The 23069-nt window shown below is 33.5% G+C and overlaps 1 protein-coding gene across 1 annotated transcript in view; it reads left to right on the top strand.

Annotated features, from left to right (window-relative positions):
* The window catches only part of LOC149422160 (uncharacterized), a 454957-nt gene that overhangs the window by 119512 nt on the left and 312376 nt on the right, over positions 1-23069 (top strand). Inside the window, exon 4 of the mRNA XM_089633120.1 lies at positions 17085-17181. Coding sequence (XP_089489246.1) covers positions 17085-17181 — 97 coding nt within the window. The remainder of the gene's footprint in view (positions 1-17084; positions 17182-23069) is intronic.

Here is a 23069-nt window from a genome sequence, read left to right as displayed (position 1 = left end):
ATAAACTTTAAAATTTTAAATCGTTCCTTAAGGCGATGCACTACGTCGTGTAATATTTTAAATTGAGCCGCTATCAATAACAACCCTTACGTAGATAGGGATAAGGTTTAAATTCCCGCTGAACACCATCCGCCTGTTTTGATTTATGCAAGAAAAAAACATGGCCAAAAAGTGACTTTTATTTTATTTTGTGGATGTTCAGGCATAAATATTTAATTTTTTTTCGATCATTTTATAAATAAATTAATTTGCCGCATTATACAATAAAATCATAACCGAAAATGGGTTCGTAAGTAGGAGATTGTGAACTTTAAAGGAGTTTTTATAAGCCTTTACATTATTTTTTTCTGGGCTTATAAAAAGACTTATCTAAAAAATACTCTATTATTTCAAAGGCCAAGATGTATTCTACTCGCAGTATTTAATTAAAGCATCTGAAACATTTCTAGGCGACCAAATTTTCAAACCAAAAATACGTAGTAATGCAAATGATTTTGCATTACTACGTATGGCATCGCCTTAAAGTTTATTTTTCCGATTATGATTATTGTACTAAATATATGCAATTTTAATATTTACACTCATCATTGATATCAAACTGGCTACAACATTATTATGACATTTAAAACGCCTTGTCTTGTAAACGGCTGTCACCAACGTCGTCTGGCGTGACGTCAACGCCGCCGAATTCACGATTGCTGCATTTTAAGGCGAAGCTTAACGCCAAATCACTATTTTGATTAATCTTTATAACGAATTGGTGTACATAATGAATACCAAAAAATATGATTCAGATAAATTGAAGGTTTTCATATCGTTTCGCTTGAGTAGAATAAAATAAAAATATAAATTACTTAATAAAAAATATAAATGTAAACTACTAAAAAAAATTTTTTTTCAATAGAAACGTATGAACGTGTAAAGGAAACAACTTTAAAAAATATAGTATTATAGCTAAGATTATCTGTGACAGTTTCACTTGATTAACTTTTTTGCTTTCTTAAAAAATTATTTACAAAATAAATAAAAACCAGTTTTGTGCTTAAAATCGAACGTTTCTAGACTCCGTTTGTCAAGCTATTTTAATGCCTATTACCTACAATATAAGGTATACCAAGAATGTACACCTTTTTGGCTTGTAGCTTCCTCTTAAATTGAACTCATCGTATTCTGAATGTTGTTCTTTGGTTAATTAACTTTGCAGTTAGACGGAATAAAGACGTCATGCTGTTTCCGGGGTTATGTCATGCGTTCCGATTTAGGATTTTTCAATAAGAATAATAATCATTGCATCCGGAATAATCTATGTCCGGAATACTTGTGTACAGTATAATCACCAAACCGACATACTTAAATTAAAATCATAAACATTTCTATTAAACAAATGTCACTACACCTTAAATTAATACCTTACATAAATTAAATACCTCTGTTTTTTATTAACATACATTTGTTAACATGTAATTGTTGGGTTTTGTAATATAATGTGTATTTGTTATGGTAGCTGGAAGAAATAGGATGTACCTATAAGCTATACCCTTTGTACTCTGTATTTTAGTGCAATAAATGTTTTTTCAATGTTATTAATATAATTTGTCAAGGTTAACAACTTAGTACTGTGTTTGTGTATTATCGTAACCTCGTGAAATTCCTCCACATTTTTATAAAGTTAGATTGGGTTAGATTACGTATGTAGGTACACGCTATAAATATGTAAGAATAAGGTTGCCTTCTTTGAAACATTACAAGTCAAGAGATATAGAAGGTACCTAATTATTTTTATTAATTAAATCTTCTGTTTAAATTTTAAACAATGTCGTAATTTTTTTATCGTCTTTTGAATGATCCTGAGGCAATTTATTTTTTATATAAATACGTTCAGCTTCACAAATCCTACAATAATTCAAATATCACGCAAAATGTGACTTATGAAACAGGATATAATTGTTTGAATGGAGATGCATTCGCTGCATTCAGCATTAATGCACATAAAAAATAAAACCGTAATGCATTTAAAAAACAAGCACTCCAAACAGAAACAAACACGTTCGTTTCCGGAAACATGTCCGTTCGCCGAGTACAGCTTACTGTAAACGTACGTACAGTGTCACGTAGGTACTTGTTTACATGCGATGCATTGTGCGATATTAGGTGGCGCTCCTATCGTTGAAAAGTATACTACGCCTTGACACAGTTAACTTTGCAGTCAGTGGTATCACATTTTGTCAGTTGAAAAATCTGTGATTTCAAATGTGATGAATATATTTTTATGTGCATTTAAAATGTGACGAATAAATTTTTATGTGCATTTCAAGTGTGACGAATATATTTTTATGTGCATTTAAAATGTAAAAAATATATTTTTATGTGCCTTTAAAAAAGTGGCGAATATATTCTTCATATTTTTATGTACATTTAAAATGTGGCGAATATATTTTTATGTGCGTTTAAAATGTGACGAATATATTTTTACGTGCATTAATGGCCCATCGAAGCTACAGGCAAGTTAGCTTCTCAGAAGCTGGAGTGTACTTTAATATATATTGCATAACTGCTGATCCTGCACAATCACACCTCACTATTTAAAAATGGCTTTTTATGTTATGTAGATATTTATCTATCGGTAGTAGTTGCCCATAAAACTAACCACGGAATGTCGGACAGCAAAACATTAAATTTCTTTGGCCACTAGGGATGTGCAATATCGGTATATGCATCTAGAAATGTTTGATTATTGTAAAGTTATTTAAACGGAAGTTATTCATTACAATTCCAACGAGTAATGAGTAATCGAATAATGTTTAAATTCTTAAAATTATTACTCGTTCTTACTTCTAAAATCAATTTATTACAATCGTATCCACATACAGGGTGGGGCAAAACTAATCACCCGATGTTCTTTTGCTGTATTTTTTTATGATAAACTTTGGTAGAAACAATTATTCCGCGTTTTTGCCATTCATGTCTTGACGATTTGTATTCTGCGTTTGTTTACTTCACAAATGTCAAAACCGAATTGACATTTGGCGCCATTTGCAAAAGTTATAGCGTTTTCCAATAGGGTGATTAATTTTGCCCCATCCTATATAATGTTCTTTTAAATAACCTTATTCAAAAAATGTATTCGAAATATTTTGATCGCTAGTTATTCAATCTTGTAGAATTCACACAACATATTTCGATTACTAAAATAAACTATTCAAATTCGTTCGAATCGATCAAAATCTATTCTGATTAAAGAGGAATGATTACTTCGTTAAGATATATATGAGTATTAGATTTATTGACAGTAAAAATCAACGGAAATCGATTATTAAATACTTCATATCAGAAATATTGATTACCAGAATGCAACATTTTTGCACATTACCCATCACTACTAGCAGCCACTCCTTGACTACGTGTAGGTCATTTCCCCCTGGTCAGAGTTGGTTGCGATGTATTGATTGTATTTTTCTGAAACAACACATATACATCTGTATTCCTGTATGTGGGACACCTTGGCGCAAATATTAAATTAGTAAAATGATTTTTTCTGCTACAAATTAATTTAGGAAACAAGTCTAAATATATTAAACAGACGTTTCGTACTTCAAAAGTATTATAAATAATAACTTCGGTGGGGTCTTTGTGTCTGTATGTAACTCGGTCTCGATGAACTTTAGAACTGGGATTTGATTTGATTTTTAACATTGGAATTGATTGTTGGGAACGATTCAGACAACGATAAAGTAGGTACCAAAATAATTTTATATTTATTAATTAATTAATAATTCCATGTTTTAAATGTGCTTTTCTTTTGCTTAATTATTGATGATGTCGTAATTCTGCAAGCTATAGGTGTTCATCCGAAAAGTAAATTTCTGATCGTCTTTTGAAAATATTTTTATCAATTCTCACCGCTTCACAAATCTACAATTACATAATATTCCTTGATTTTTCACGGATCTTCGCTAGTTCTTGATATTTAAGGTACCTATCTACGGGTTTTTTACGCATTGATCGATCTTTCTGACTGCCAGTAGACCTTCCTTACCGCTGAAATATAGATCAACGTAATTTTAACTTACTTTATTAATGATAAACAGCTATTTCGCCTTAAATATGTGTTCTGTTTTAAATTTAAAGCAGATTTCAAAATCAATACCCCAAAAATCTGTTTCTAACTTCTTGCTTGAAAACCTTGGTCAGTAAAACGACTTTTAACTCGTCACGTGGCATCGCGTCGATTCTATCATGAGCTTATGAAGTCTTGAAATAATATATTAATCGCGAAAAAAAAGGACACGGCGCCGAATTGTCGAAATAAATACTATAACGTAGGAAATGAAAATGTTTAAGCTGCAATTATGCAATTGATTTTCGCAATGCATACAATAATGCCGCACACAAATTTTCCAAATACTCGTAGTTAACTAACTAATCTTATCGAGCTAATTATGCAATTCGTGATCCACGTCGCAGTTTAATCGGTGATTAGTGATTACAACTAACTTTTAGTATAACTTCGCAAATGCACAACGAACCATTAATTTCTACATAATATAAAACCATCAACCATCACGGATCTTAGAAGTTGAGTGAATGACCTTATTCAAACAGGGACGATTTGAATCACATAGACTTTCTAATGCTGTGTAAATAATCGTTTGAAAGTAAACAAAAAATGTTTAATCAAAACTGATTTTTATTCCCATAAATCATTTTCATTTTTAAACCTAACTATAATTATTTTTATCTGCTCCGCTATAACCAATGACATTACAGTATAGTCGCGCTGTAGAAATATAAAAGTGACAAGAAAAAAGTACGTCAATTGCAGTACTTTCGATTTCGTAGTCTTAGTACTCAACTGTAACGCGACGCGTAAGGTTGTATGCGACCTCTAATTCCCGAATATATATTTTTTTTTCCCGAATATTTTATGTGTCCTGGAAAAAATGAAAGGCCGACTATAGTAGAGTTCTGGCCACGCAACAGCCAAATTACGAAGTCATTGGTGTCGCTAACTTAAACTTTACTACTGTTTAAAATAGTCTAATCAATTTGTTTATTTATTTAATTGCGGTAAAACAACATAAATCAACAGTTAAAACGAGTAGCAACAAGATTTACCGCCATTTGCAAACTGTCGTTGCTCTATTATGGCACGACACTGACTTGATCACTAAAATCTGTCAATCGCCCAGGCCCTCTACTCTAGTCGGCCTTGAGCTAGTTGGTATTCCACAAAACTTTTGAATGCGTAAACGCGGGCCGGTCATTTAGTTTTTTCCGTTTAAACACATATTTTTTAATGTTTATCGTTATCATACATGAGCAACGTTTGAATTAAGAATTTACTGGAAACATAATAGTGTTTCTTACCTGCCACATTCTACATTCTTAATTTTGTAACACAATAACAAGTCTAGATATATTGTAATGTCATTGACTAAAGAACGCACGGCGCGTGTGCGTGTGTGCGTGTGTGTGTGCGTGTGTGCGTGTGTGTGCGTGTGCCCGTGTGCGTGCACAGATTCTGTCCATAAATTCTAATAATAATAATAATAATAATTGGATAATTTGTAGAGCGCCGTTTTTGTGAAAAATCACCTCAAGGGCGCTAGGTTAATAATACCGGCCGTAATTTCCACGTTGAGCTATGAACTTGTAATTTTCCTTTTAAAACGTTACCTTATAGTATTCGCTTTTAACTATGATGGGGTGGGAAAAGGTTAACCCTAATTTTAACTGCTTCCAATAAAATGAAAAACAAGTTCATAAAATGCCACCAGGTTCAGAATTCGATCCGTTCATGATCTATTTATAAATTGTTGTTTATTGTACCAAAATTGTCCATCGTTGCTACAGTGACAGGTCTATTTACGTGCTGTGTTGGCAGTTGTTTTCGTTGTTCGTCCCATTATATTTATAATGTTTTGTTCACCTTTTATTTCTTCACTTGAACTGACACACCTAATGACAATTTTTTTTACTGAGCGTTTTGAAGTCACGACGAGGTAAAATCTGTTTTGCTTTTGTCTATCTGTAAATTTATTTGTACGTTATGTTTCGAGATGGTGGCCGCTTTAATGATTCTGTAAAGATTATTTTTTCAAAAATGTGAACTCGTCATGTTTATTAGTACTTTATTCGCATTTTTCAGTATTATGGTACCTACCAATCTACCTGCCTGAAGAAAGTTTCAGATAAGAATTGTCACTGAGATTGGGTGACTTTTCTTTGGTAAATTAGGTATTTCATATCTATCTATCAATCTATATAAATAAAAATGTAAATGTCCATTTGTTCCAAATCTTAAATCGCCGAAAGTTCTCACCGATTGCTTTGAAATTTTGACACAACTTTGCATTCGAATACGCGTGTGTTTTAATATACCCATATCATAGAGAGGCCACCTGTGACCGGGTAAAAACATGCTTAAAAAAGAAAGCGCCATCTGTTGGATGTAAAAACAAGACGCACTATTATTTCTCCACACAGATGAGCCACATTAACGCGTGGCGGGGTACAGCTAGTTTGAAATAAAAACAATATTCCATAAAATATTTGGTTTGCAATTAAGCGGGTATATATCGGAGGAAATTTTGGGTTTTGATTTATTAAATGGTAGGAAATTAGAAAAAAACTTTTTTGTACGCATGGTCTACTGTTCACAGAACGATTATTAATAAATTGCTGTCAGTTACTAGCTACAAACTGGTTTTGACCGAGTTTAATCAATCTTTTCAATATGTTTTTTTCTATAATTTACATCCGTATCAAATATAGCCTTGTCTTAATGTATCGAGGTTCAATGTTTATTTTAATGCTCCATATCCCACACAAAAGAAATGCAATAAGTGCCACATCTCACCGTTCGAGAGCTTCAAATTTCTGCTTAATGTATGTAGGTAGGGCGCGCACACAGACATGATTCCTGCCAGATACAGGACGTATTATAACGACGTTTTTCTTATGTAACCTTTCAGCGTATAAACGTGGTGTCCAAACTTAAAATTTCGCTGACATAACATTTACAAACATCTTATATAAATTAGTATAGTACTAGCGCAGACCCGTGAAAAATCACGGAATATTGTGTCAGTAAATCTGGTTAGTTAGTAAATAACGCTTTCTTGAAAATGGAAAAAGCGCAGACCATTGAAATATCACGAAATCTGACTTTACTTGTGAAGTTTAATCATAATAAATTTAAACAAAAGAAATAGTATAAAACAAAGTCGCAATCCGCGTCTGTCTATGTGTGCGCTAAGTTCTTCTAAGGGTACGTATACATTTGCGAACCGAAACGCCAATCGTACCACAAATGACGGGAAAGGAACGAATCATCTGCAAGCGGCGTTTCGCGCCATTTGCGGTTGCTTTGTTTCCTTCCCATAAGTTGAGGTTCAGTTCGACAGTTCGGCTCGCAGGTGTATACGTAGCATAAACTACCCTTTTTTGGATTTTGATCCGATTATTATTACTATCATTTAGAGAATTTCTTCCTGTTAAATAAATATCATAATTTCAGAACATCTGGACCGAAGGCTTGGAATAAACTCCCTCTGGAACTAAGATGCATAACAACTCCAATAGAATTCAGATCTAAACTAAAAACTTACCTTTTAAGCTCTCATATCTTTAAATTAAGTATACCATTCCTGAGAGTAGCATTCTTGTATTGCCTATAATAATCCTAATCACACTTTTCTTATTGCATTTACATTATTCGAAATCTGTCTTATACCGAGGGACGAATCACATTTAAGAAGATGAATTCTGACCAAAACCTTGTACTGTAGTACCGCCCAGCATAAAATTTGCTTTTCATTTCCTAGACACGCTCATTAAAGAACATATATTATTAAAATAAATACCTTCAAGTCCTATTTTCAAATTATGTCCTGTGCGTGCGAACCGTATCCAAATTTCTCTAATAAACAAGAAAAATAGTGTTAATCTCAAGTAACGTATCAGATAAGTATGGTACTGTATATTATCTGCCTGTACAAAATATAAATCAATAAGAATAGTAACATATGTACATTCTAGCATAACGTTCATCAATCAAATGCATTGTAAATAATGTACATACAGCTTAGTATTAGTGAAAGACGAACCGGTGGATGCAATCTGTTTAGCCATATCATCAATTTAGCCATAAATTGATGATAGTTTGACTAGTCTATAAGTTAACAAATTATTATAAGCAATAATTAGTCGCCTGAAATATCCATACCAATTGAAAATATCTCCCGAGTAAAAATAAATGCCGCCGACGGGAATTGTCAGATGCTCTGGACCACTGAGCTACATCGGCTTATTTCCAACACGCCGAATAACTCAATATGTACTAGTACTTCAATCAACAATTACTGCGTATTATATTTTTTCACTTGTAAACAACCAACTTTAGTTTTGTAGGAAAGGCTTTGTTAGTGCTAAATTTCCCACTAGATGGCGTCGAGACATATTATATCTACATTTGTTGGTGAAATGTTTGTCAAATATTGACAAACTAATGTTTATAAGCAAGGTTTCTTATGCATAGCACAAAGGATAACAAATTATTATAACCAATAATTAGTCGCCTGGTTAGTGATAACCTACATCTTTGCAGAAATATATTATATATTTGTACAGCTCTTAAGGTGATTTTGCACAAAAACGGCGCTATACAATTCATCCAAACATTATTATTATTATTAATACAGAAAAGAATAATAGAAAGTAGAGAAATGTCGAGAAACGCCGGATACACGGCAGCTAGTCTAGAATAAAAATACGTTTCTGGAAAAAATATTACTATTGGTAGATTCATGATCGCTTGTTTGAATATCGACCACCACAACACGGGCATGTGCCTAGCATGGTGGTCGAAAAATTCTCAATGCATGTAACAAACAATTCAATGAATAAAGAAACTTAAAAAAAAAAAATCTGGACACATCTGTTCCAGTTTTTAAAATGAGAATTAAAATAATTTTCTATTATAGGTTAGTATTTTATCGCTTCTATGCATTCTTCACACGAATTCAAAGCAATTCATTGAACCAGAGTGACACAGACAGACTAACAACTGGAATTAGTACTGTTTATTAGACTATAGTGTCACATTGCAAAGGTATAATTTTAGAGCAGAAGTGATAAGCCGCGACTGTTTTAAATGCTAATTTAAAAAATATATTTCAGAAATATTGGCGATCTCCATCGTATGTTAGTCGCTTGCATAATGATCGAAGTATCCTCGATTAAAAAAGTTTTATTTCCGTTTCCGAATCATGTTGAAACATTTCCCGGTATTTCATTAAACGAATTTAACTTAGTGATGTTCATTTTTTAGCTTTTATTAGCTTTAGAATTGTTTTATTAAAGCTCTTTCTGATTTTCATTTCAGTTTCTAGAATTTATTTGCTTTTGTGAATTCACCGATGAAAATTAAACAATCGAACTTTGTGTTTTTGTTTCAATGATTTTTTTCCGTTTAAAGTTTGAACTTTTCAACTTCAGATAAGTTAAAATCTACAATTTTATGTTAACTGTTAATTTACTTGTAATGTATTATCCATTTAACCATCGTAAATGAAATCAGCTTACAGTCCTATTTTTTTGTAAGCTTTGGTGGAAACTTCAAACCTCCGTAGCTCATGATATAAATTATTTATTTATTTATAATGTATTACAAAAAACATGGTAAGTAACACATTATTCCCAATGAGTTGAGATAAAACTCATTACGGGAAGTACAGACACATAAAATACATTTTACAAGGATATTACACTTTTAAAAAAATACAACATATTGAAAAGGAAAAGAAAAATAAATAAAAAAGGAAAAATACATTGTTAAGAATAATAAATGACGTTGTAACCTGAGAATAATTGCGTTGACCTACAAATTTCACGCGGAAAAGTGTATGAACATTTCATGACGCCGGCACTCACCATTATAAACATTTTTCCGATTAATAATCAAGATGCATGACGATTCTGCCAATTTAGGATTTGTCACCCTTCCAAACTCGTCTTTCTATACTAAACCCACGGTTATAATATTTATTAGGTAACAATCATTAATGGCTGGGTGGATGTGGTTGGGGGGAGGGGGGAGTGGGTGCATTGGCCGGCCGCCGTACTACTTGTCTACGTCAGCGGTTCTCAATCTTTTTGGACCTGCCACCCCAAAATCAAAGAAGCATTACATAATAAAACGAGCAATTAATTTAACAATTTATTCAATAAACTATATTGAGTAGAAACTTAGTCAATCTTGTACCTGCACGCTTTGAATCAAAACATTAATTCTTAATCATATATTAAAAATAGCCGCTCTCAAATCCAGTTCTATGTTTTGTTTTAAGCGTTGTCTAGTTTTCATGACAGTCAATGCGGAAAAAGGTGTCTCATACTGGTGTGCAGATGCAAATGGTAGTATTTTCATGGATTTTTTTTGATAACCATGGATACTTTTTTAATTCACGATCCAGTACTTCTAGCGCTTTTGTAAATACTTCGAACGCTTTCACCAGACAGTAAGTACAAGTTATTTCGCAGAACTTAACAATTCCTGAAATTTCAAGTTCTACTAAAGTTCTGTTATTATTCCATTATGCGCCACTTTTTCACAATACTTGAATAATAACACAATTTTCACAGAACCTGAATATTAACTTTGAAATTTGACGAATTGTTCAAGTTCTATGAAACATCTGGCCCTAAGTCTATCAGCTGTTCCTTTTTAAGTTTAACTTGAATGGATTGATTAATTATCCGTTGGTTTCCGAATCGTCTTGTAATTATTTTTCAATCAAATAAAATTCGATCAGTACGAAAACCTGTTTGCTATTTTTGGCGACCTCATTATTATGATTCACGACCCCGTTTGGGGTCGCGACCTCAGGGTTGCGGACCGCTGGTCTACGTGTCGCGTCTACCAGTAAGTACTACGTAACAACGTAAGTACCACGTGGTATGCAGTCAGCAGTGTGCCCTGTGTGTGCAGTACGGCCGTATCGATCGCAACTACTGCTGAAGTCAAATTTACTTTTCTGTATCTTTAAATGCAGGCAAGCAGAAAGCAACTACACGATTTAAAAAAATATTATTTAAATTAAAATAATTATTTAAATAAAAATAATTATTTTTTAATCTCAGTTTATGTATAATTGTCATTTTTAATATCCTCTAAAATCAAATGAGGTCATTTAAATTTAGACAATACATTGATTTATTCCAAGTAATTCTGTTTCTAAGCTGGAAACAGAAGGGAAAAAACAGCAGTATGGAATAAGTTAATAGAATAAGGGTGAGATTGGTTGGAGGCTAGAGATGGGGAATTGATGCAATCAGTAGTGCTGCAGTACAATGAACGCGTTATCCTTATTTTACTTAAAATTCTTGCTAAGCCATGTAACTGTTTCAACTCTTAGATCGACGATTCAGAAGTCGACAAAGTAGGTACGTACCTACAATATAATAAAGATATTGCATATGTTTTTCATGCAAAATAGGTACTAGATTGTGACGGGTAATTTTATTTCTTCATTGCTAATGCAGGGTTTTCCAATAAGAGGTGTTATTTTGAATAGCCCGCTATTTCGGTAGATTTTACTTTTGAAGCTGCCTTTTTTTACATTTGACAAGTAGAAACTACGCCATTAATAAAAATGGAACGATACACGCTTCAACAACGCATTGAAATTATTAAAATTCACTTGAGTGAATCAAATGCAAATCATCTTGAGTGATGAGGCCCATTTCCACCTCGGTGGCTTCGTCAACAAGCAAAATTGTCGCATCTGGGGCTCGGAAAACCCAAGAGTTATTGTTGAAAAGCCTCTCTATCCTCAACGTGTGACTGTTTGGTGCGGTTTATGGTCCGGCGGAGTCATTGGACCTTACTTTTTCGAAAATGCGGCTGGAGCAACAGTTACGGTGAATAGATTGCGCTATCGAGAAATGATTAATGATTTTTTATAGCCGAAATTGGATGGTATTGATCTGGACAGCGTTTACTTTCAACAAGACGGCACTACGTGTCACACAAGCAACGAAACCATTGATCTTTTACGATTGAATATCAAAATACCACCTCTTATTGGAAAACCCTGTACTATCGACTTCTTTATTTTTTAAATATTGAAGACAATATTAGTGATTTCTAAACGAAAATCTGAAACAGAAAAATCAGAAAAGGAAACGGTCACATCTGGGACACGAACCCAGGACCCTTGTCTTTCCGGGACAGTGCTCTACCAACTGAGCTAATGGGACCAGATGTGACCGTTTCCTTTTCTGATTTTTCTGTTTCAGATTTTCGTTTAGAAATCACTAATAATGTCTTCAATATTTAAATATTACAATTTGAGGTTTTACCCAATAAAGTTATTCCGAAAAAATAAATAAATATCTTTATTTTTTATCTATTCACTTAAAAATATTTTCCTATAAACCTAGAAAAACACCCATAAATTTATAAATATTTTTTTATAACTATGTGCGACAGATTATTCATCCAGTTGACAGTGAAAGATTTATTTGGGAAGTTAATTGCACAAAAGAAACCAAGTACATCCACTGTTTCAAAACTTACATTCAATGGCATATCTGTTCTGCCGTGTGGTATCTTGAACAAGTCGTGGCGACGAATACGACTGAAGTATTCGGGCAAGTATAAGCCGTATCATTAACTGACATATATGTCAACTTTATTTATCACCACGATCACTTGGACGTGTTTTGCTCAATTGTATGGATTATTTTCCTGTCCGCCGCCTGGTGGTATAATCCCGCAACTCCTACAAGTCTCCGGGATATCCGCGCGCGCAGGACTAGTCACTGGCGGCGGACTTCTGTCGCCAAGCCAAATCGAATTCTGCCTTGCTACCAAATGCATGCGATGCATACATGCATTATACCCGAAAGGTCCGTCTACACGTTCGTAAGTAGGCAAACGTCACACTAACGAATTGCGTGTAGACGGACCTTTAGGCAGGTTGGGGAACCTTTGCAAGTTAAAGACCGCCGTAAGGCCCGATTGTTTCATCAGTGTAATTGGCTACATCTGATTTATCCAAAAAATCTTATATTTAAATACATCTATTCGAATTTCACTTTTGTTTTCGATAATGCATATCTTAGAAGCAGAAATTAGCTCACTTCCGGACATCCGATCGAGTTGAAACTTCTTGGGCAGGAAATTTCAATCCTCAGTCAAATTGTTATAATTTTTTTTAATACAAATAAGTATTAAGAAAATGGATAATATACAGTTTAGGCTTAGACACATTGAATGAAACAACCAGACCTAAGGTAGCTGCAACCTCAGACTGCAATCAAGAAACTTCAATTTGATTCCCTTCAAATATCTCTTAAAAATATATTTTTTTTGTTTATGTTTTATGACCAATAAATGCTCATGTTATTTTTTTGGCTTTGCCCATCGCTTTGTACGCACGATCTTGCTTTTCAGTTATATTTTCTTTGCTTTCTTTAATTAAGATCTCGTAATTGATCCTTCATAATTTATTATGTTAGTTAAAGAATTTCATTTTATATTTTCAATTAGTTCCGCATAATTTTGACTTGTTCGAAAATCGTTGATTTCCTAACCTAACACGAACAATGGACCCGCAGTGATATTTTTATGGGATTGTCTAAGCACTTCTTCAGAACTTCTCGGATCGCACCACTCAAATTGTCAGTTTTTTTACTGAAAAAACCGTTACCCTTAGGTAACTACTATAATTGTAACCATTTTTAAATTGGTTCTTATTTAGATTTCTTTTCTTTCTAATATATTTGACGACCTTGCACATATTGGTGAGGTTTTTGTCCAAGACTCCGTTGACTCCGGGTTCCGGGGGAGTAATAATAACTTTTGTCGCTGTATTAATTTATCATGTTCTCTAAAACACCCAATCTGGCGTAATAAAGGTTGCCTAATACAAACATGCTTTAAACAAGCTGTTGTATATTTTTTATAAATATCAATAAAGATACTATACATTGCTCTGTAACTACTTCCACAGTACCTTACTGTACTTATGAACTTATTTTATACTCGTGTTATTATATAACATACAATTATTAAACTCCTTTGTACAACTTTCTACGATAACCTGTGTTGTACCTGCTTATATCGTTCATACTCATTTTATTATGTTATGTACTATACACTTATTATTGTACTCCTGAACAACTTACCTATAACAATGTAATCATGTAAAAGCCTTCAAGCGTTAATCAATATATATTATAAAACTAAGTGTACAATGTGCGTGCCGCTAAAACTCAGAAACGATTCTCGGTACGATCAAGGGAGGTTATATGGTGTGGTAGCCCTCTATCCCCCATCCATGAAGAAGGTTCCCGTTTTTATCCGAATGGCGTGCTTTTGAAGATATAAGGGCTAGAAGTTTCCTCTAGAAATTTCCAGAACATTCGATAGTATTTAAGAGCATTCCACAACATTCCAGAAGATCCCGGAACATTCTAGAATGTTCGGGAATAGTCTGGAACGTTCGGGAACATCCCGGAACATCCCAGATCATAATGAACTCAAAACGTGATTATAGGACGTTACCTGATAAACTTCGTAAATTCGCAATAATATGATATAACACGTGTTTATTTCGCTGCGATATTACCTGATAATATATAATGACGAAACACGAAAATGTTTTTAGGAACACGTGTTCCAACATCGTGACAATTCATTTGTATCTCTAAATAGTATAAAACAGCACTAAGTCACTATCCGAGTCTGTATGGTTTGTGCTCTTAGTTTTTCTAAACTATGCAACGGAGTTTGTTATCATTTAGAGAATTTTTTACGGAAGGTTTATATAATATATAATACATAGATATTATATTTATTGTAAGTAGAGAAAATACAAGCAACGCTGGGTACACGCCAGCTAGTAACTAAATAAATAAAAGTAGTAGGTTTTTAGTAATTAAAATCACACAAAACATTTCAGAAGCACTTAGCTTTTATTTTGACTTATTTGAAAACATAATTAATTAAGAATGTGAGTATGTATATGGTGTAATCGTATAAAATTTTCACAAAACCGAAATGACATTTAAACATCAATTATTTGCTCCAAAAACTTTCAAATTTGGCGTTGCTACGGTTGTTTCTGACAATTTTCAATTTTGAAATTGCTGGAATTTTCATATTTGAAATGACTGTTGCAGACACCGGTTTGACTGACAGTAAATTTTCGTGGTATTCCATTCCATATTATTAAATTAATGTAACCTTCATACAGTGAAATACTTTCCCGAAATAGGTAATTGGTTTTCTGTTACCTGTGCTATAATTTTACTTGTACATATGTTCCACTAAGGACGGGTTGTTTCGGAGAATTTGAACAATTCTTCAAATTTCAAAGTTAATTTTCAGGTTCTGTGAAAGATTTTTTCAAGTTCTCTTTTTATTTCAGTTCTGTCAAGCAACTACCCTATGCTGATATAATAACAGAACTTGAATAGGACTTTCACAGAACCCGGAAATCAACATTGAATTTTCCTTCCTAAATCTCGCGAGCAGAAACTCCTGGCGATTCAGAAATTTTCCAGAGTTTACAGAATTTCTAGGTCAACTCAAATTTTCAACACAAAATTTTTTTCTTTCTGAGAAAATATAATTTTTATATTTATTAAAATATCCCTGCTGCAAAATACGAATACAATTTATGTATATATCTAATATAGGTACCTACCTGGTTCTTTAATTAATTTTCGTTAAGAAAACATAAATACTAATCATAATCGTCACTATTGTTGCTTAAGACGAGACAATACCCTAAAATAAAGAAAGAATCTTAACCGACGTAAGAGAATCAAACGTGCACAAATATATGCGACGCGCGGCCCTGGTGTATTGGACGGGAGTCGCTATATGCACAGCGACTAATCGACAGGGGGCGTGGCCAACAAATCCGAGCATACCCGAAGTGAAGTATAGGTATAAAAGGGACACTTTCTTTTGAATCACAAACCATGTTACATAAACCTAGCGTAGCCGCTAAACTAATTGAAAACTGGGATGTTTTTCTTGCCTTGACGCGAGCAGGCGGTATTAAGGGGACACTTTCTTTTGAATCACAAACCATGTTACACAAACCTAGCGTAGCCGCTAAACTAATTGAAAACTGGGATGTTTTTCTTGCCTTGACGCGAGCAGGCGGTATTAAGGGGACACTTTCTTTTGAATCACAAACCATGTTACACAAACCTAGCGCAGTTCTAAAAAGGTTTGTTTACATTATATTATTACAACGCCATTTCTGACGTTTCGTTTCACACCTCGGGTATGCTCGGATATGTTGGCCACGCCCCCTGTCGACTAGTCGCTGTGCATATAGCGACTCCCGTATTGGACAGACCCAAAGTTGAATTTGCCCAATCAAATCACTGAAATAAAGTGGGAATCTTAACGACATAAGTGATGAAGTCGTGTATAAACGATAGTCGGTGCGCCGCCCGTCGTAATGCACGGACTTACGGTCGACTTTACCCTAGCAGGCCTAGAATAAACGATCTTTCCGTGGTGTTTATTAAACTATTTAAAATCTCAAATTATTGAACTACTAAAATCTCAAATGTTTCTAGAGGGATTCCTCGGGAAGTTACTAATTACTTACCGATAATTCAAACGGTTCTACGTACAATATTATAATGGAAGGTTATTAATCTTAAATATAAATAACTCACACCCGTAGAGATCCCTCTAGAAATATTTGAGATTTTGGTAATACGTTCATCGAAAATAATTAAAATGAGAGCGTCGAGCAAATAAGTTACAGATTGACGTACTTATCTCTGCAGGGTCCCAAATGAATAAATAAAGAATGTTTTTTTCTTCAATCTAAACACTTTATGTCCACAATATCTGTTGGGAGCGTGGCTACCCCAACTGCACAGATAAGATTGTATTATTTAATGCCGCAAGCCACGAGAAAGCTTTTAAAATGCGTGTACAATTTATTGGCAGATTGAAAATTGTTCAAAAAAATCTATTTTTATGTATGTTTTGTAGGTAATAATTTCGATAATAATTATTAATTTTTTTATTTTTTTATTTTCAGAGGCAGCCCCTAGTGGCCGTGCCTGCGGGGCCACCTAGTCAAAAGAGCCCCACGTTCAAACCGCACATTCGTCCCGCTCAAACCAAGGACCCTAAAGGTGAGAAATTATCCTACATACTTTGTCTACCATATTTATGCCTTATGATAGGAATTTTGGAAAATATTTCCTGAGGTTGTGCCAAGAAAACTGGGATTATTTGAATTAGTTTCACTTTACAGTGAATATCTATTTATGTTCTTTGCAATTTTCCCCCTTTTTTCTTGTGGCGTGGTGTACAGCCTTTATGTACTGTGCGCTTCTGCTCGTGGTTGTTACTTCAGACATTATGTTTGGCTGCTCCAATATATTTTTTGATCTCTATCTAAAAAATATCCATTGCTCGTTTGCTATTTTGTTTTGTCTAAGAACACTTTTTATACGCACATACCTTTATACATGTTAAAACTTATGCTGGTTAACTTTGAGGGAGTTAAACCGCGTTTAGCTTCCTTAATTTTCTTTTAGTTTTATTTATTTATTATAGTTAAAGAAATATATAACCATTTCGCTTTAAATTTCTACATAATTCGAAGTTATATAATAAATAAATACAACAATAATAATTTGACATTAAATTACAATAATACATAATCTTACCTATAAGTAAATAATATTTTTTTCACTTATTGTAGTGATCTATCGACTACACCGATTCGTGACGACTTTTAACTGAGTCACTTTGTATAGGACTAGTTCCTCTTTTTTATAATACTTTGTGTATTCTTCTGGAGAGATCAGTGGATGATCGCGTATAATAATGATGTGCAGCTTTAAAATACTTTCTGACGTACTGCTTCTACACAAAATTATGTATGCATCAGTTGATAAACCAAACATTTTATCCCAAATTAACATCAATATACCATCACGAAAATCAACAAGGAGGATAAAAGACATTTTCTATATTAAAACCAACCACACCACCACCAATCTTTCCCCTGTACCGCGAACATTAAGAAATTATAACATTATACATGTCTCTAATAATGAAATAGACATTTTTAATTACCATTTAAACACTTAAAAAAAAACGCATTACCTTTAATCACATTAAGCTGATATTGTGATGAAGTCCTTTATTTAAAGAGAAGTAACATTTTACCTACTTAATCAGTGTCTCACCATCACAGGTGTGACAATAACAAATCGTTTATGAACATATTTGTATTTACCTTTTACCCATTCTTATTTGTCATTTACTTCTGTCATATTTAGCTTATTCATTTTGTTACTGTTTTTGTTATTATTATGTATTTAAACATCCATGTATGTAAATTTTTGGGCACCATGCCTGTTTTATGTACTTAAATAAAAATAAATAAATAATAATACTGGAGTGTAGGTACACTATTTACAATTTACTTAGAAGAAGCTACTAGTTAAAAGACATAAAATAAAAGAAGACTTACCCTTTTATACTATTCCGTCTAATCATGCTGTTTCTTTCATGCATTCAGACATACGTTCATTACACTTATCTTAAGATTGAACAGTTTTTTTAATAAAAAAATATTATAAGCAATAATTAGTCTCCTGAAATATCCATACAAATTGAAAATATCTCCCGAGTAAAAATAAATGCCGCCGACGGTAATTGAACCAGCACCTTCTGATATCCGGTCAGATGCTCTAGACCACTGAGCTACGTCGGCTTATACCCTGTTTATTCGATTTTCTGTTTTGAGGGTAACGAAAGGAGACTGTAAATGTGTATACTGTCATGGCCCTACTGCTTTTACCACTTTCAGTTCTTGCTGTATTAGTGTAAAATTTATCATGTTGTCTTGTTTGGTTTTCGTGTTCTTTTGACGTTTTTCGACGTGTGTCTAAGTCCATTTTGTATTTTGTAGATTAAAAGGCAAAATATGTTACATTCGTGTAATATGTTCATTTCTTGGTAAATCGTTTAAGCACGTAATGTGTATGTTTCCCCATATTTCTATTAGATAATGTAGGTGGAACAAGATTAAGCTGAAGTATAAGCTCCTATTTACTTTTGTTGATAGATGATGAGCTATTCTATCGAAAACACAAATTAGAGGAATGATCTTTTATTTTATTTTACATGCTGTTTAAACGTCAGATGTTTGTTAGTATCGCTTAGGACATCCACACAGCAGCTGGTGTATAGTGCAAAGATAATTGTTTGTTTATTCGTGCTCTTGGTTTAGTATTAATATATAATATATCCGCCCCGGTATCCTTGTATAACACCTGCCTATTTTAATCACGTAAAAGGCTTTCTTTTAGTCTAACAACGCCACCGTTACCGTTTACATTACATTACGAAACATTTGCTATTTTGGTCGAAGAAGTTTGAAAATATAATTTATTCACGTGCGGAGTTCTGTATAAGGTTCGAATACGTAATGGCGTTAGTATTTTCTCAAATATCGGAAGGCTGGAATATCGAATTCCTTCAGCGAACGTCCAATCAAACAAATAATCTACTAGGGTAGTTTTCCGATATCATCATGTTTCTTGTATATTTTCGCATGCAGTATTTGTAGATGAAAAAAGAGTTAAAAATATTAATTTGAAGGTTTCTTGCCTTTCTTTAACAATAAATGATATAAACTTATTTTTTAAAACTGCAACTTAAACCTCCTTGTGACGTTTATAAACACACACCTCCTTCAAACATGTAACAGGATTTACAGGGTGTATGTAGGCAAGACAGAACGAGAATACAAACTCGGCCGTCCTAATTAATCGGCAATTGCTAACAATTGTTCCTGAAGTCCGGGGAAGACCCAAAACGCATCGAACACTCTTAATTATGGAAGCATTTAAAAATCCACAAAACTTCCATTCATATTAATAGAGTCGACGCGTCGTCTCTATAGTCCGGTCGCGTCGCTTGCTATACGGTAATTGACGGCTACACCAAAACAAGACGCTGAAAACCCCATTAATTTAACTAAATATACTGAAATACCAATCGGTATGCTTCTACATATGTACAAAAACATACACTTTAACCACGTCTCCTCTGATGATGGACACTAGCGCTGTGCGAAACTTTGGCTAAAGAACGAGGAACCGAAAATATTATTTAAAAAGTAGCATCGCATTGAATTACGTATGCTAGATGCCTTAGTTATTAAAATTTAACACACATTATCTTCTACTTTTTTACTTATACCCCTGGAAGAAATAGCACGATCAAGTAAATCAAATACTTGAGTCTGGCCGTGCCAAGAGTCAGAATAACAGAAGAGTATGTAAGCATGTAAATTAAGCAATGTTACCATGACATAGTTGTGGTAGTTTTCTAGCTAGTTAAAATCTGAGTAGTTATTTCTCCTGATAATCATATTATCATTTAAAACTTTTATATTCCCCTTTTCTCTGTTTCTTCGCCACCTAGGATTCTTGCTGCAGAGTTTCCATCTTCTATCTTCGTGTCACCTGTTTCTATATTTCATTTTATTTTAATTAATTTTTGTAATATTTATATTTTGTGTAATACCTGCATCAACTGTAAAGCGCCCCTGAGGTGATATCTCACAAAAGCGGCGCTATAAAAATTGTCCAATAAATAAATACATTAATAAATAATTGGAGAAATCAGAAAACTTATAGTCACCTAACGTTTTAATTTAAATCCGCAATATTTTAAAATGCCACTCTTTAAGCTATTTAAAACTTTAAGTAAAAATCGATAAATTGTCGTCTGCCAAGGTTGACTATCTTGCCAACTATTTGCCACCCCTGCTTAATTTAGCTTTAAGCCTTATTCACAAGGGACTAAAATATTCAGCGCCAACAATTTTTCCGAGGGAGAGACCGTTTTTCCCCACGTAAGAATTGTCAGGTTAGCGTTAGCTTTTTTATTTTCTTGTTTATACATGGTGTCCGTGGGTAAAGTAAAGAAACTTTAAGATATGATTCGATAAGGAAAAATATAGATAGTAAAAGTAAAACGATAAATAATAGTTTTCTTCGAAATTTCATCGGTTTTTTTCTGCACAAAAGGTCATATCGAAATTTTCCGACAAACATGCCAGGAGTGAAGAGTGGTAACATCGCAAAAACTTGTACTATCATATTGAATCACTTCTCAAAGTTACTGCATTTTACCCCCGCACATTTTGTACATAAGTCTTGGAATGTAAAGACGATTTAATTACTTACATATTTGTTTCTTCTTTATTGAAGAAATTTCATTTATTTATTTATTTATTAACGCCCTTTTTCGGGGCTTTTACATATGAATGTTAAGAAATATACATTATTTTATTTTACATAACTGAATTGCTTCATTAACAACATTTTATATTTGTTTAAAGATATATTGAAGATGTCCACCAACTTGGTATAATTGTTTCTATCCATTAGTTAAAATCAAAGTAAGTTTTGGGCAAAAAGGAATACAACTGGTAGTTAGTCTCAGAATTTATGCGCTGAAATAAATCCTTACGTCTAGTATTACGTTGTGGAATCCGGAACCTTAGCAATACCAGACTATCAACTAAATCATTTAGAATTCTATTTAGAAATACCAAATCATTGATAATTCTTCTGTCTGACAATTTGAGCAAATTCATATAATGTAACAGAGTGATGCGTAGTTCAACATAATTGCTGGAATACCCATTTTAAAATTTATAATTTTATGTAGTGTATGAAGAATATAAGTAGAATCAGAAGCAAGCTGCAAACGCTATATTTATGGAGTTAACATCGGTCTAGAGATTTTACTAGCCGTCTAGACTAAAACCCCTCGGCAAAATCTCTGGGCGCTCTTATCTCTCATGTACACAATCCTGTCAAATTCCACTCCAATCACGATGAAGAAAATTGGATCGCGTCAAAATACTCCTTTTGCGAATTAGGCTTAAATATTTCACTACTTTCACATCCTGCCTCAGCACGGGTAAAGCACCCAATGAAGTCCAAATTGTCAAATAATGCAAAAAAGTTAGAATCTATTTTTTTTTAATCATAAAATTGTGTCGTTTCTAAGGTAATCAAAAAATCTCTTCGTAGAATGATTTATTAAAGAAATTACCCACTTTTACAATTCACAAGATTCACATTATTTTCAGTAAATGAATATTTATAAATTAAAAATTTACTATATTAACTAGCGCAGCCCCGTGAAAATTTACGGGGCTGCTCTAAATAATTATTATTAATCAATCAATATTACAATTGCAAAAAAAATAAACAAAAGAAATACAGATTTCAAATATGTGTGGCTTTAAAAATTTGTAGGTAAAGTTTTGAGGTTTTGATGATCTCATACGGTTAGCAATGTAATCGCACGAGAATATTGTTTTTACGACTTGATTACAAAATGTCGACTTCTTTCTACTTTCTATAAATATAATATGCATGTATTATATATGTAAACCTTTCGGAAGAAATTCTCTAAATGACAGTGAAAGCATTATCAAAATCCGTGGCGTGGTTTAGAAGAACTAAGCGCACAAACAGACAGACGCGGATAGCGACTTTGTTTTATACTATTTAAAGATTTATGCATTTTGGTTCGTGTTTTATCAATTGTTTGATTCAAATCCAATTTTCAAAAATAAAGCAAATCCGAATTCTAGATTTTATTGAACCCGAGTTACACATAGACACAAACGCACCACAAAACTTATTGTTTTTATGGTATGAAATTAAAAACAGTAAAATTTCGAAAACATTTTTTTGCTTCTACCTTAATATAGAATCATCCCCAAAGTTAGTGCACTTTGTCCCCGGACACCCTGTGTAAGCTCCCTTAGTGCTTCCGATAAAATACAGTGCTCAGTATTGGTAATGCGCTGCTGCGCTAACGACACGGATCTCGGTAAGATTTACGTCAAGTGATCCGAGGAAGCGGAAGCAATACCCGCAGAGGCAGGCAGTGGGTAGTACCTACCCGCCCACCCTATCTCACCGACCCGTCCACCCTACCCGACCTACCCATCCACCCTACCCGACCTACCCAT

Source organism: Hesperophylax consimilis, chromosome 7 (assembly GCF_061612785.1).
Source record: "Hesperophylax consimilis isolate HC1 chromosome 7, BYU_Hcon_1.0, whole genome shotgun sequence".
Lineage (NCBI taxonomy): Eukaryota > Metazoa > Arthropoda > Insecta > Trichoptera > Limnephilidae > Hesperophylax > Hesperophylax consimilis.
The sequence above is the reverse complement of the archived record's forward strand: the minus strand, read 5'-3'. Positions and strand labels throughout refer to the sequence as shown.